General features: G+C 50.3%; 1 protein-coding gene across 1 annotated transcript in view; it reads right to left on the bottom strand.

The window, feature by feature from the left end:
* Positions 1-16,211, bottom strand: part of EXOC6B (exocyst complex component 6B) — a 210,379-nt gene that overhangs the window by 89,327 nt on the left and 104,841 nt on the right. Inside the window, exons 10-18 of the mRNA XM_056855368.1 lie at positions 11,232-11,315; positions 11,080-11,126; positions 10,473-10,593; positions 9,456-9,527; positions 8,604-8,701; positions 6,284-6,389; positions 5,875-5,984; positions 1,659-1,770; positions 1-135 (exon numbers count right to left, since the gene is read on the bottom strand). Of these exons, the coding sequence (XP_056711346.1) occupies positions 1-135; positions 1,659-1,770; positions 5,875-5,984; positions 6,284-6,389; positions 8,604-8,701; positions 9,456-9,527; positions 10,473-10,593; positions 11,080-11,126; positions 11,232-11,315 (885 nt within the window). The remainder of the gene's footprint in view (positions 136-1,658; positions 1,771-5,874; positions 5,985-6,283; positions 6,390-8,603; positions 8,702-9,455; positions 9,528-10,472; positions 10,594-11,079; positions 11,127-11,231; positions 11,316-16,211) is intronic.

Raw genomic sequence — 16,211 nt, 5'->3', positions numbered from 1 at the left:
CTTGAAGGTTGTGGTTCCGTATAACTTAGTTGTGTGGACGGTTTCTGGGAGGACATTGGTGATGTTGGTTATGAATTCCTCCAGGAACTGGCAGGATTTCTCCAAGTGCGTTGTGTTGATTATAATCTGGACCAGCTATCAACCAAAGAAAATATATTTTACACTTGAGGTTCATTACAGTAAATCAACAGCAGACCAGACAAAGCCACAGCCGACAACATAGAGCCCCCCCCCCCCGCCGCTGTCACAAAGATGCTGCCTCCGGCAAGGTACAATATCTTTCAACAAAGAATTGGGGGGGGGGGTGTCTCAGTTTCATAACAGGTGACACCTCTAAGGCAGCCACAACTCTTGGGGAAAGGAATTTCCCCAGCACGGCTGCCGGAGGAACCACTCACGAACGTGCTCTTCGATTCAGCTTGTTCCAGTGCACAGCAGACCCCAGGAAAAGGCAAGGGGGCTCCACGAAGACAGCACGCCTGAAGCCCCCTGCCAATCAGTCGCCAGTGATGGGACCCTGAGTGACACCTCCCTCCTCCCCCTGGATCAGATAAGGGTCTGGAGGGAAAACCTGCAGGCACTTTGAGAGCCAATTAAGAGCCAATTTGGTTGTCTCAGAACTTGAGCCTTTGCTGCTGAAATACCCGCCCCTCCCCAAAACGTGTTTAAAAGAAAATGTTTCAGCATGGCAAAGAGATGGCCACTGGCCATACTTTTTTTTAAGTGGGGGAGAAAAACTGATGCCCCTCCCCCTTCCCTCCCCTGCTGGGAAAGAGATATTTCTTGCAGCACGAAGAAGATTTCATTATTCATCCCATTATTCGCTCATGAAGCAAGTTGACCAGTAGAAGAATGGGGCAAAGGGGCAGGTCCCAGAGAAGCCCACCGCTCCAAACCACTGCTCTTAACCACTACACCATGCTGGTAAAAAGTGTTATTTTCAAATTAAAGCACGCCAAAGCTATTTCAAGGAAAAGAGTCACGGGAACATATGCCAGGTCAAGTCCCCAAAACTGGAAGCCAGCCCTTGTGCGCACGCACGCGCAGGGACACACCGCTCCCCACCTAACCGATGACCAATATGCCTGTTGAGGGAGAGGGGACATCCGGCTTCAGCTCCTGACCAACCATATTCCACAAGGAGAAATCCTGCTAGGAGCGCAGAGTCCTCTCAGCCCAGACCCTGTCGCCAGCCAGCCAAGCCCTTCTCGGCCAACAGGTGCCTTATGGGCAGCCGACTGAAGACAGGACAGAAGAACACCTGTGGCAGCTGCCTCGGGGCTTCAGTTGTCAAAGATGGGGAGGATTTTTTTAAAACCCATTTATGCAGCATGGGTATGGCTGCACAAGGAAAGGCCTTAAAGGGAGACTGATACGGATGCATAAAATTGGGAAATTAAAGGGGGGGGGGAGTTGAATGGAGCCATGGAGAATGGAGGGGTACTTGCAGGAGACAGGGGCTTCTTCTCAGGCTAAGAACCCCTCATGTTTTCCAAGAAGACCCAGAAGTATGGGCAGAGAAATGACAAGTCCTCTTTGCTGTCTTCTTTCTCCCTCCCTGATCCAGCAGAATGTCCAAAGCTGCTTTGTGAGGAAGGAGAGCAGACAGCAGCTGCCCTGGCGATGCCCGCCCTTCCCGACTCCAGGGGAACACTTGCCTCCGTCAGGCCAACATTCCTCCTCTTAATGATGTTCTGCAAACAATTGCTCAGTGTTCGAGTCAGCAGCAAATTCGTAGATTTACGGATCATATCATCAACCTCTGTAGAGCTAAAAATAACAGATGTAAAAAAAGGGAAGTAGCTATTAATATACAAACAAAAGTCCTGCTTTGAAACCAGGCCATCAGAGCTCCTGAAGGGAACCATCTGAAGATAACACCGTTCTCATCAAGTCAAGATGGGCAAGCTCCGTGGCAGGGAGTGCGCTTGGCATGCAGAAGGAGCAACCCCTGGCATTTCCAGTTAATAGGATCAAAAGAGACAGGTGTTAGGTAAGACCCTTCACTGCTGAGCGCCCTGGAGAGCTCCGGCCACTCAGAGAAGACAATATTGGGCTGGATGGATCCACAGTCTGACCAGGTAGAAGGCAACACATGGACACACCTGAAGCTGCCTTCTACTCAACCAGACCATCAAGGTCAGTAGTAGAAGAAGAAGAGTTGGTTTTTATATGCCGACTTTCTCTACCACTTAAGGGAGACTCAAACCGGCTTACAATCCCCTTTCCTTCCCCTCCCCACAACAGACACACTGTGAGGTAGGTGGGGCTGAGAGAGCTCTAAGAGAGCAGTGACTAGCCCAAGGTCACCCAGCTGACTTTGTGTGTAGGAGTGGGGAAACAAATCCAGTTTACCAGATGAGCCTCCCCCGCTCATGTGGGGGAGTGGGGAATCAAACCCAGTTCTCCAGATCAGACTCCACCGCTCCAACCACCACTCTTAACCACTACACCACGTTGCGTATTGTCTACTCAGACTGGCAGCTGCTCGCCAGGATCTTGGGCAGAGGCCTTTTACATCACCTGCTACCTGGTGAGAGAGCCAGCATGGTGTAGAGGGAAACGCAGGTTCAAATCCCCGCTCGTGCCATGGAAGTTTGCTGGGTGAACTTAGGCCAGTCACACATTCGCAGCCCTGACTTTGGCTAGTATTTGGATGGGAGATCTCCAAGGAATACCAGAGATGCTATCCAGAGGCTGGCAATGGCAAACCACCTCTGAATGTCTCTTGCCTTGGAAACCCTACCAAGGGTCGCCATGAGTCAGCTGCGACTTGATGGCAAAAACAACAACTGCCTCATTCTCTTAATTGGAGATGCCACTGGGGATTGAACCTGGGACCTTCTGCATGCCAAGCAGATGCTCTGCCACTGAGCCACAGGGAGTGCACTTGGTATGCCGAAGGATCAACCCTTGGCGTTTCCAGTTAATAGGATCAGTCTGTTGTATTTGCAGAGGTGGTGTGAGCTTTTTAATTTTCTTATTAAAGTTCTTGTCATTTTTAACGCTGTCAGTCTGATCTCCGTGACCCACATTAAGCCCCTGTTCAATCCACGCATACCAGAGGCAGAAAGGGGAGGGGGCAGCGATTAACCCCGCTCTCCTACAGTGCTTGATGTAGTGTGCTGGTCCCCTCAGTAGTGAAGGTGAAAGGAGAGGAGGACGCCAACATGGTGCTAAGACTTCAAGTGGCAAAGCACCCTGAGCTCAAACCCTCAGGTGGAACAACAGACCCCTAAAAACCGGCTCCATGATGGCACAGAGAGAGAGAGAGAGAAATAGGGAGTGGAGGAAGTGCAGCCTGGTTGGGTTAGAGACCCAGGAGAGCTGAAGAGCTTTCTCACTCCAGCAGAAACAAGTGTTTTCCAGCCCTGTTTCCCCACAGCCATGTTTGCACATATTATGAGATCAGCTCTGGTTAGCCCCTGTGACGGGCAGTTCTGGAGCCCATGACATAGTATAAGAAAGTCCAGTGGTTAAAAGGTCCGCCCCATGCAAGTCCACATGGAGCTGATGGAGAAAGACCTCTCCGATGCTGTGGCTTACCACCCTTCCCTGGGGGCCTGCCAAACACGTCTGCAAGCTGCCAGATTTTGCACCTTGAGGAAGCTCCCTGCCCCAGAAAGCCCTTCCCTGGCCCTCCCTCCATCCTGCTGGGTGCCGTTTTCCCACTGTGAGGCAGCCTTTTGCACAAAGGAAAAGGCTTTCACTCTCATTGATCTCTCACCAGCCTCCTCAAGTCAGCCTGGAGAGGAGGGGAGCAGGCCAGTGGCAGGCAGTGGCAGGCAGCTGACAGAGAGAGAATTCCACACTGGAATGGTTCAGAAGCAGGAATACCTTGAGGGCTCCTGGTAATTCAGTCCATGTGACCTTTTGCTCTGCAGCCTGTTTTACCCGACAAATGATGAGATTCCAAAGCTGAAGATGACGGGGCAAACAGCAGGCAGCATTTCTGCCCTCCCCGCCTGTCTGCCATGAGAGGCAGGCACGCCCCATGCTTCCACCTGACAAGGTGAGGCACCCCTCCCTTCCTCCGCCCTCTGGTTAGGGCTGTCTGTTGCTGGGAATATTTGGGGGCCTCCAGATTCACCCCCAGAAGGGGAAGGGCCACCACTGTCGACAGCCGAGCCATTTTAGGATGAGCAGCAGGAGCTCAGGCACAGGCAGTCCCAGGCCTGACACCCTGGACTGGAACCTTCCATGTGTCAAATTGGGGCTCTGCCAGGCAGTAGCAAACATCTGCTTTAGGCCACCAAAAACTGGGGGCAGAAAGAACAGACATCTAAGTTTTCCACTGAAGAGCCTATATCAGTTGGAAGGAATGATGCTGGAGAAATGACTGCTGAAAAGAGAACTTCTCTGCCAATTTAAGTCTTCCCTACAATGGGCCACAACGTGTTCAAGGGCCCGTGCCCTGTCCCAACTTGGGTGTAAATCAAATCAAATCAATAAATTCACCAGAGGCAAGAACCGCCAGGCTCCAAGAGGGGCACGCCAGGCCTAGCCTTGGCACATACCCCAAACCACTATTCTGCACGGGGGCACCACAGCAAGGAAAGCATCCCCTCAGGGTAGGAAGTCTGAACTGCCCAGGCTGTGAGAGAAAAGCATTTACCAGGCTGGATGGCCTCCTGGGGGAGGGGTGCTTCTTCCACACCTCGAGGAGGCATTTGCTTGGAATGCTAATTAAGCAGAAACACGTTCCGCACTCTTTGCCGCAGGGCCTGGTCTCCCGAGCTCAGGGGGCCGCCTGTGACAGTGACAGTGACGGCTGACGGCCCCGGACCCTGCCCCAGCAGCCGTGACCTCCGCAACAGCTGTGATTGACAGCCTGGCCCCAGTCACTCCAGGGTGCGCTGTACATGACAAGGGGGAGGAAGACAGGCAGAAAAAGAAGCCACGGCAGGCTTAGCATGAAAACTTCCTAATAAAAACTCATTCAAGTTGTCAAGTTGAAGGGAAGAGTCAACAGTGGCTTGCACAGAGGAATGGTCCTCGGAGGAGGCAGCAGGGGCCAGCCCCCTCACGCCACCAACGCCCAGGTGGAGAGATGCTCTGGCAAAGCCCCAGAGTTGGCATTCAAGGGAATGCCCTTTGCGGGTGCTGCTGGAGAAAACTCAGGAAGGACCAGGCAGCGACACACGGCCCAGAGCAAGCTGCACGGAGAACCACGTGGTTTGCATTTCCGCTGGAATTGCAGAGATGATGGAAACAGAAAAGAAGGGGTAATCAGAAGCAGTCCTGAAAACTCCGCAACCAGGACCAAAGCCACTGGCATCTTCCCTGAAACAGAAAGATGAGACCCAAAAATCTCCAGTTAAAATGCAGTGGCCTGAATAAACCATACCTCCCTCCCCCTCTCTTCCTCCCTTCGATGAACAAAGCCTTCTGAAGGACTGACAGTGGCCCATACCTGAATATTCTCTGTTGTGGCTCCCACCTGGTGGAATGGCCTTCCTAAGGAGGTCAGGAAGGCTCCCATGTAAGTATCCAGGAGTTCCCTCCTGAGGGCCCTCCCCAAATCCCGCCCTCTCCAATCTCTACCCCCAAGTCTCCAGAAATTTCCCAATCTGGAGCTGGCAACCTTATTAGGGAATGGTCCCTCCCATCCACCTTCATAAATGGCTAAAGAATGTGGATGTTTTTTTAAAAAAACCTCTTATCGCTTGGTTGTCCTCTGTGGCAGCGGTTGCATCCAATAGTGCATGCTGTCGCAGTCTGCAGACAAGGAGGGGTGGTGCCCCTATGTCTGGCCTGTCAGTCCAAGGGAGGACTTGTGTTGACACAAAGAGCTTTCGGGACTGGCCCAAGAAAGAGACTGTGGTTTTGTCAGGTATGGATACAGGAGAAGTCACCAGTCCCCCGTTAGCGTACCTGAGATGAAGGTCTTCAGAGAACTTTAGGCAAGCGTAGATGAATTCTTTAATCTGGACGTAAACTCTAGGCACAAACTCAGAAAAGGGGAACTTCTTTGGGAACGGTTGCTGCAAAAAGCAGAGGAGGGTGGTCAGAGGTTTACAGCCGAACAATATTTCTCTCCAGTCTACCAAAGCTGGAGGATTTAGCAACCGTCATTGAAGCATCTTTCATTGGGCCAGGACTGAATAGCTCAGAAGTCAGTCACTCGATGGAAGGAATCTCACGGGTCACGGAGGTTGCCCTCCTCCCTGAGGCAGAAGACCCTGAACAGATGCCTGTCCATCCAGCCTCTTCCTGAAAAGTTCCAAGATGAGTGTAAAGCTGCTCAGAAGCCCCCATTTCCTCCTTCCCTCCACCCGCTTACCTTCTCAAGCGCTGCATCATGGAATGGAAATTGCCCCACCATCTTCTGATACAGCTCTTCAGAGACCACTGGGATGGGACTGTAATTATCTGAATCAAGTATATTTCTGTGAATGACAATAAAACAGAGTGTGTGGTGGCACATGATGCGGCTCTCATGCCTCTTGTGCAAAGAAACAGTGACCCTCCCCACCACACACACCGGAAGTTCTCACAAGAGTACCTGCTTGCAACTGGACACCAGCCCCCCAGAGAGTGCCTTTCCCTGGGAAAAAAGCTTCATTCACCCATATGTGTGGGCAAGAAGAAACCTGGGACACCCTTTTTCTGTTGCTGGGACAAACACAATCACACACCCTGTAGATATCTCAGAGAAGCCCCAGAAACCTGCAGGATGCCATCCCAGGCTATCACTCCAAGAGGAGGAGGAGAAGGAGGAGAAGAGTTGATTTTTATATGCCGACTTTCTCTACCACTTAAGGGAGACTCAAACCGGTTAACAATCTCCTTCCCTTCCCCTCCCCTCCCCACAACAGACACCCTGTGAGGTAGGTGGGGCTGAGAGAGCTCTAAGATTGCTGTGACTAGCCCAAGGTTACCCAGCTGGCTTCATGTGGAAGAGTGGAGAATCAAATTCAGTTCACCAGATTGGCCTCTGCTGCTCATGTGAAGGAGTGGGGAATCAAACCCAGTTCTCCAGACCAGACTCCACCGCTCCAAACCACCGCTCTTAACCACTACACTGTTGTTCTTTGAGTGGTCCTCTTTGCATTCACACTAAGGAGGTGTGTGCCCACTGTGAACAGGAACTGGGCAATCTCTAGAGCTAGGTTTTGGTGCAAAGCCCTCCCCTCGAGAATGAATGCAGCCTCACACTGTGCATGCCTAGCTACAGAACAATGGCACCGTTCCGCTGACTTCCTTCCAAACATAAGAGAGTGCTGTAGCAAGTTTTATTTATTTCTTTATTTAAAACATTTTAAAAGGCACTTGTTGCGGGGCTTGTTACGCAAATGCCCAGACAACCACTTGAAGACCAACAGTGACAGGGAAGCAGCCTGTTTTGACTGCTTGGTTGTTTCTGCGCATCACACTGCAGAGTACAGTTTCTCAGGCTGGCCTACTCAGAGACAGGAGCATCTCTTGATGCTGCCAGTTCAAATGAAGCACCTGCCCTGGCACGTGCACGGAGTGGGGCGGGGCCAGAGGAGGCTTCGTGACCTGTGCAGGTCAGCCGTGTTTGTCCTTGGTACGACCTTGTTCTCTGCCCACAGGCCTTGGCCTGGTGTTTGCAAGTTTTTGGGTAATTAGAGGACACTGTTGTACCACATACCGTGTGGGCAGGTGGACGCCTGAGAGGAGGAGTTCTATGTGCTATAAGCACAGAGATTTCCTACACAAAACGGCCAGTGTGAATTGTTTTTCACAGACTGGTGCTTGGCTTTTCACTTGCGTTGCCATTGGAGGGCAGAGTTTGCCAGGCCTATAAATTCCCGCAAACCTCCCCAGGCCCGCCAGACCACCCTGGTTGGTGCAGATCTGCGCTGGTGCACCCCAGGCCAAAGGAGTCCTTCTGCGGCTCTTTTGGGCCTCCAGCGAGCTGAAGGGATGTCCTTCGAAGCTTTTTTTGTCTTGATTACTGTTTATATTATACATAAAACCATCAAGCTGCACATAACATCTTATTAATCTTTACTAATAAACACCATGTTTATCACAAAACAATTTGGTTCTTGGGCATGCTTGGAAACCGTTAGCACATAGCTTGGGTGGACCAAGGCAGCACATTGAAACCTCAGCGTTGGAGGGAGGAGGACAGCTGTGCCCAAGCAGTTGCTCTCTGCACAGTTCTGAAAGTGAGATCCTTCTGGTGAAAGCAGAAAATGCAGCCACAGCTCTGGCTGAAGGAGCTCTAGGCGTCTGCGGAAGAGGCATATTGCCCCATTCACAAAACCGTCTGAGGGTTTCCACTGCCCTGTGGCACAATCTCTGTGAGAACACACAGGCTTTCCTTTCTGAGAACCAGAGAAGAGCATAATTAGACTGGTGTACTGTCTGAAGGTCATCATTCTGTCTAGACCAGAGGAGGGAGTTCTCCTAAAGTCCACAAAACCTAGAGTTATCTCAGCATCTGATGTCAGAGGCGGGAAGAAGGTTGGGAGCACCATGTCTTAGCTCAGAGGCATCGCGTGACCCAGCCTGCTAAGCGCTGCAACTTGGGCCACATTTGAGGCACTAGGAGGTGTCAGACTAAGCAACACCTGCGATCTGGCTCTTGGAAGCAGCTCAACATCATAGAAAGAAACCACCAGAAGCCTCACCTGAAGACTCCTGCCCACTTCTTCAGCAGAGTCTCGCTGTACTGGTCCTGGATTTCCAGCAGCAAGTCGAAGAGCTGGTGGACAGGAAAGCCGTAGCCCTGGGCAAAGACAGGCGTCGTCAGGAGAGAAGCTCTCTGTGAGCCTTTCAGTGTGGGGCAAACCCGGCACAGCCGAAGGGGAACTGCAGCCAATCCCACACCTTGTTTGTGCTGCGTTCACATGGGAGGTTGGTTAGGGGCACGGGTGAAGCGGCTCCTTGGCTTCTGACCCAAAAGGGTCAGTGGGCTTTTTTGGCCCTGGGGCAGCTTCATCCCCAGAGAGGAGATCCTGCCGGCAATCCCTAGCGGGTGACAGCACAAGGAGAATCCCAGCACAGTCAGTACGGGAGCAAGTCAAAGGGGAGCATCTGCCCGCTACACTTCTACCCCGTCCTTCCGCTTAGGAACTCAGGGCTGCATATTGGATTCCCCCTGCCCCATTTTATTCCCACAACAACTCTGTGAAGTAGGGTTACACTAAGGGAGACTGTGTGTGGCCCAAGAGAACCCAGCAAGCTTCAGGGCAGAGAGGATTTCAACCCGCGACTCCTGGAGCCTCGCTCAACACTCTTGCCACGTCACATCACATTGACTCAAGCAGGAGACAGAAAGCTCCGGTCTGACTTGGTGTCGATCAAGCAGTGGGCCTTGCTGGGTCCGTTGGCAGGAAGAAAGCGGGTGCGGGGCACTACCAACAGCTACCGGTTGTGTGGGAGGGGGACAATGGCGAGGAGGAGAGGAGACCCAGGCTGGGGGGGCTGTGGCGAGGGGCATTCAGAGGGCGCACCAGGGGCCAAAGGGGTCTTGGGCCCACCTGCAGCGTATCAGCAAAAAGAACAATGAGGTTCTTCAGGTCCAGGACCAGGTCGGGGTCAGAGCAGTAGGACTGAAAGAGAAAAAGAGCCGCTCGTTTGCTCGTTCCGGTTTTTCCCCTGCCCTCAATGAAGCAGGGAGAGAATGAGCACTAAACCGCTTTTTCCATCCTGCACCATCCTAAAGGCGAAGGCAATATGGAACTCATTGCTTAACCCGGAGTGCCCAACATGGTGCCCAGCAAGCTGATGCTAGAAAGTGGGTAGGGCCAGGTCGGGCACTCACCCCACAGGGCTTCTGATTGGCCACCAGAGATCTGATTGGCTGGGCAGATTACAATGTTGTGCCCCCCCCCCCCGGTGTTGGTTTAATTCTCTCTCACTCCTCTTTCCCTGTGTATTTCTAAAATTACCACCCTTTCCCCCTGCGCTGGGGCTTCCTCTCTGTGTGTGTTTCCGCTTCCTGAAGCACCCCTTCTGAGGTTGGCCCCGCTTCCCATTTTGTGGCTGCACCCACCACCCTGTGTCCAAATTCCAAAGGTGCCCACAGGCTTGAAAAGGCTGGGGACCCCTGCTTAACCAGAAGAATGTCACATAAGAATCAGCTAAAAGAGATGCACTGGGAACCAGATCTGGAACTACACTATCATCTCTGCACCCGCCAGAGAAAAACACTTCCCAAGAAATTCCCCGGCCCCCACTAAGACGAATCGCTGTTGAGGATAGGAGACATGGTTTGGATTGGTCACTGGGCAGCCCTTCACACACCAGTGCACTCTGTGGCTGCTTGCAGCCAGTGGAAGCTCCCCGGGATGATCCCATGAGTGGCAGGTCTGGGGAACTAGGCTGAGGCCCGGGCCATGAGGCTGAGCGGGGCGAAGACCGCCAAGGGGCATTCCTCTTTTCTGGCCAGCAGTCCAGCTGTGCGCAGTGCTCAAGCGCTGCTCTCAGAGTCAGCTGTTCGAGATCCAGGGCCTCCTTTGGGTACCCGAAGAAAGGTCCTCCCGAGCGCTACTCACTGAATGAGTCCGCAGGGCAGCGATGGTTTTTGAGAGCGCCAGATCCCACAGCTCCTCAAGGTAGGCTCTGTCCACCAAGCCCGGCGTGGTGTGCAGGACGTGGTCCTCGATGACAAAGAAGCTGCAGAAGAGACAACAAGGATGGTGGTACGGAACCCAGGCTATCTGGTCAGGGGACCACACGAATGGGGAGGGCTTGGCACATCTCAGCCAACAGTGAAGACTCCTCTCCCCTCCCCTGCCAAAGCATGCCTGGAGCAGCCAACAGCCTTCTAGCAGAGCTCGGGGTTGGGAAATACCTGGATATTCTGGGAGTGGAGCCTGGGGAGGGTGGGGTTTAGGGGGGGACCTCAGCAGAGTACAATGCCGTAGAGTCCACCCTTCAGAGCAGCCGTTTTCTCCTGGAGAACACTGATCTTGGTCGTCTGGACAGCAATGGTAATAGTGGGAGGTCTTAAGGTGCCTCCTGGAGGGTGGCAACTCTGGAAGCAAGCCCTCCCCCCCTTCTGCAATTCCTCTTGATCTTATTGAGAGGAAAAGGAGCCTCCTCTGCCCCATCCACGGCCAAGGAGAGCAGGCAAGCAGATACAAACCAAAGGCTACTTACCCCACAATCTGATTAAAATACTTCCGGTAGCCATCCCGCGTTTCATGCTGGAAAAGAGAAGGGAGGAACAGAGGAGGCTTACCAAGCTGAAAAGAGACCCACCAAGATGGACCTGCCAATGGAGCCCCAGCGCCCACCCCCGAAATCCCTACCATGTTGGAGGGGGGCTGCAGCACCAGTCGGGCCTGCTTCCGCCTTTGCTTCCGGTAGTAGCTCTCAAAGGTTTCCCGGGCCCCCTGTAAAGAGGAGACACGGCCCAGCTCTTGTCACAAGCGGTTCAGCCCAAAGACCTCCCCCCACACACACACTCAAAGGGTCTTCTGGGTTCCAGACATTAGAGTCCCTCAGCATGCCATGAATTTTCACACCAGGGGAGGATCAGGAGAAAGACTTGGGAGTTTCTTTGTTGCTTTAAGCTCCTCCATAAATGGCATCTCCCCAGACGCCCTGGCGGCAAGGGACTCTGGGAGTTGCCCTACTCCACCCACCTGGCATTGGGAAGAGAGGATGCCCATTGTCCACCATGTGAGCAGCACATGCTCAGGAGGGTGTTACAGGCTTTGACATATTAGAACATATGAACTGTGGTATTAGTGTTGTACATATGCAGAATTCTTCAATGTAAAACCATATTTTTCATGAAAAATCATTTGAGGCTTGTCTTTCATTTAAAATTGGACAAGCCTAGCCATGCCTGGCCAAGAGACTCTTTTTGAGGACGTATTTAAATGATCTTTTGGATCTTTACGCTTTTGGATAATTACGCTTTTGGATATTTATGCTGTCGTATTTAACCAGCCGTATTTATCCGATAAAGAGCCCCGTGGCGCAGAGTGGTAAGCTGCAGTACTGCAGTCAAAAGCTCTGCTCACAACCTGAGTTCAATCCCAATGGAAGTTGGTTTCAGGTAGCCGGCTCAAGGTTGACTCAGCCTTCCATCCTTCTGAGGTCGGTGAAATGAGTACCCAGCTTGCTGGGGGTAAAGGGAAGATGACTGGGGAATGCACTGGCAAACCACCCCGTAAACAAAGTTTGCCTGGAAAACGTCGGGATGTGACGTCACCCCATGGGTCAGGAATGACCTGGTGCTTGCACAGGGGACATTTACCTTATATTTATCCGATCTGTTAACTAACAATGACTGTATAGAGCTGCAGCTGTCTAAAACATTACCTAATGGTGTTGTATAATGTTATATTGGGTTTTAAGGTTTAAATATGAAGGAGTTTTAGTAGAATGTTGAAAATATATTCATTTTTATTGTGTTCTTTAGGAGCTGTAGATGTTGGTAAAATTAATCATTATCGAGATATAATCTTGGCTCTGTCTTCTACCGTATTTGCTACCTCTCCCAATTTAGTATCATCTGCAAATTTAATAAGCGTCCCCTCTATTCCTTCATCCAAATCATTTATAAAGATGTTGAACAACACAGGGCCCAGCACAGATCCCTGAGGAACTCCACTAGTCACTTCTCTCCAAGTGGATGAGGATCCATTAACTAGCACTCTTTGGGTATGATCTGTCAACCAGTTGCAGAGCCACCTAACAATAATAGGATCTAACCCACATTTTCCCAATTTGTCAACTAGAATACTATGTGGAACCTTATCAAAAGTCTTACTGAAATCTAGATAAACTATGTCTACAGCATTCCCCTGATCCAGCAAGGTAGTAACTTTCTCAAAAAAGGAGATAAGATTAGTCTGACATGACATATTCTTGAGAAACCCATGCTGGCTCTTAGTGATCAGATCCATTCTTGCTAAATGCTCAAGGATTGACTGATGATTTGTTTGAAAACTCTTCCTGGTATAGAAGTCAAGCTGATGGGTCGGTAGTTACCCGGATCCTCCTTTTCCCCCTTCTTAAAGATGGGGAAAACATTTGCCCGCCTCCAATCTTCTGGCGCCTCACCTGTTTGCCAAGACTTTTCAAAAATAATGGACAGAGGTTCAGAAATTACATCTGCAAGTTCGTTGAGTACCCTTGGGTGCAATTTATCTGGCCCCGAGGATTTTGTTTCATTTAAAAAAAACAGGTGTTTGTGGACTACCCCAATGCCAATTCTAGGCTGCAAATCCTTTCCCTCATCACATGTTCTGTTTATGCCATGTTGAGCACCACTTCCCTCACAAGAAAAGACTGAGGAAAAGTAGGAATTGAGGAGTTCTGCCCTCTCTTCATCTCCTGTTACAATTTCACTTTCCGGTCCACGCAATGGGCTTATCTTGTCCTGGTTCTTACCCTGTACATAGGAAAAAAACCCTTTTTTGTTGCGTTTAGCATCTCTTGCTAGCCTAAGTTCATACTGAGCTTTAACTTTCCAAACACTCTCCCTACAAGCACTAGTTATTTGTTTATATTCCTCTTTGGTTATAAGGCCCTCCTTCTACTTCCTAAATAAGTCTTATTTCTCAACTCTTTAAAAAGCTGTTTATGGAGCCACCCTGGCCTCTTTAGGCTCCTCCCATTTTTCCTTCTCATAGGAATGGTTTGGGATTGCGCCTTCAGTATTTCATTTTTAAGAAACTCCCACCCTTCTTGAACTCCCTTCTCCTTAAATATTTCTAACCATGGGATTCTACCTAGCATAAGTTTAAATTTGTTAAAATTTGCTCTTTTAAAGTCCAACCTATGTGTCTGGCTACGTACAGGTTTTCCTTTCCCCACGATTGTAAATTCCAAGAGTACGTGGTCACTGCTACCCAGGGTGTCTACTACTTTAACCTCATCGACCAGTTCTTCCCTGTTGGTGAGAATCAGGTCTAAGATAGCAGATCCCCTTGTTTCCCTGTCCACCTTCTGGAATAGGAAGTTGTCAGCAAGACAAGTCAGGAATTTATTGGATCTTGCATTTTTAGCAGCGTTGGACTTCCAACAGATAACCGGGTAATTAAAATCTCCCAAGACCACCATGTCGCGTCTCTTTGAGAACTTTGTGATCTGGTCTAGGAGCATCCCATCCAAGTCCTCTGCCTGGTTTGGTGGTCGATAGCAGACCCCCACCAGAATATCGATTATTTCTTATTCCTTTTATGTTTACCCATAGAGTCTCGACTGCACTACCATGCTCAGATTCATGTACTTCTTCACAAGTGTACACATCTTTGACATACAGTGCTACTCCTCCTCCCTTCCTTATCTGTCTATCCCTTTTAAACAAGTTGTACCCCTCAATCTTAATATTCCAATCATGAGAGACATCCCACCAAGTTTCAGAAATGCCTATTAGGTCAAAATTCCCTTCCTGTATTAGGGCTTCGAGTTCTTCCTGCTTGTTTCCCATACTCTGCGCATTAGTGTACAGACATTGGAATCTGTGGTTTATGTGCCCCGTGGTTTTCGTTTCTGTACTTACCTGTGAGTTTATGTTTCCTTGCATACATGCCACTCCCTGCAAATATTTATTGTTCTCGTCTTCAGGTATTATCAGCATACAAGGCTTTAAATTGTTGTCTCGCTCCCCCATAGGATTTAGTTTAAAGCCCTCCTGATCAGGTTTGCAAGGCTCTCACCAAACACACTTTTTCCTACCCTCGTGAGGTGTAAACCATCCCGACAGAAGAGCTTCTTCTCTTCTTCTCGAAAGCGTAAGCCATGGTCCAGAAATCCAAACCTTTCTTGATGACACCACCTGTGCAGCCAGTCATTAATTTGTAATATTCGTCTTTCCCTTCCTAAGCCATGACCTTCAACAGGCAGAACTGATGAAAACACAACCTGTGCCCCCAGGTCCTTCACCTTCTCACCCAGAGCCATGTAGAGCCATGTTCTGGAAGGAAGGAACAGGTTTGTGGCTTGGTGAGGCTGCTCTACTCAGGCCTCCTGTGGGATAAACGGGGGGCAGCAGTGTCCAGGGTGACTTTCACCAGCTTCAGCTGGTGAGCCAGCTGTGGTCTTTCCTGGTCAGAAAGAGATCTCCCCACTGTGGAAGATGCCCTGGTAATATTGCCATAGACCGCTGCAATGCACTGTGTGTGGGGCTGCCTTTGAAGGGTGTTCAGAAACTATAGTGGTTCAGAATGCTGCAACCAGAATGCTGACTGGAGTGGGTTGGAGGAACGACGTCACTCCAGTCTTGTTCCCAATTATCTTCCAGGTCCAATTCAAGGGGCCAGCATTCATCTCTAAAGCCTGATATGTTTTGGGACCGCCATACCTGAAGGGGAAGCTATTCCAGCATGAATCTAGCTGACCATAATGATCGTGTTCAGGGGCCCTTCTTGCGGTACCCTTGCTGCCCGAGACTCAGTTTGTGGCAACCTGGGAAAAGACCTTCTCAGTCATGGCAATAAAATTACGGAACTCCCTCCCTAGGGAGACCTGCCCGTCCCCTTCTATCATTGTCTTCGGCCAGAAGGGGAAGACCTATCTGTTTTGTTTAGCATTCCCTCCCTGACCTTCCTTCCTGCGTGAGTTTTGTTTAATTGTTGCTTTTATTTGCTTTTAATAAATGAGAGGGAGGGCATCTTGGCCATCTTCAGGGCATGTAGGGGGTCACTGGGGGTGTGGGGGGGAGGTAGTTGTGAATTTCCTGCATTGTGCAGGGGTTGGGACTAGATGACCCTGGAGGTCCCTTCCAACTCTATGATTCTATGGGGAATGTGGGCTACACTACTGGGTATAGCATACATGACCCATTTGTCGTAGGTATTATCTTGCTCTCGCTACACTTATCTACCTCTGTAATTCCACCTTTTGGCAGGGCTGGCATCTCATGCCTAGGGTCGATGTTTGCCTTCAGGTTTCTGACCTTCGAGTCATGTCACTATGCTAATTAGATGCCTTATTCTACTGACTGCGCTGACTTACACCTTAAGTCTTAAGAAAGGCAGACTATAAAGAACATGAACAATTAAATAAATATTATGCATTTTAAAAGCTTGTTTTGTGTTGGGTTGCGCACTGCCTCAGGGGATCCTTAGCTGGGGGTGAGTGGGGGGGAAGGCAGCCTAGAAATGTTTTCATAAAAATAAATAAATAAAGCAGGATATTTAATGGCCAGTTCCAGAAGAACACACCACCGTCCTCTGCAGACGACCCACACATGCCACCTTACCCTGGCCTTTTTGGAAAAGGGTAAGATCAAAATGTGACCGATGGAAAGGGACAGGACCCTGGAGTGAAAC

This window comes from Euleptes europaea, chromosome 9, assembly GCF_029931775.1.
Source record: "Euleptes europaea isolate rEulEur1 chromosome 9, rEulEur1.hap1, whole genome shotgun sequence".
NCBI classification, from domain to species: Eukaryota; Metazoa; Chordata; class Lepidosauria; order Squamata; family Sphaerodactylidae; genus Euleptes; species Euleptes europaea.
This window is presented reverse-complemented; position numbering and strand designations above follow the sequence as displayed.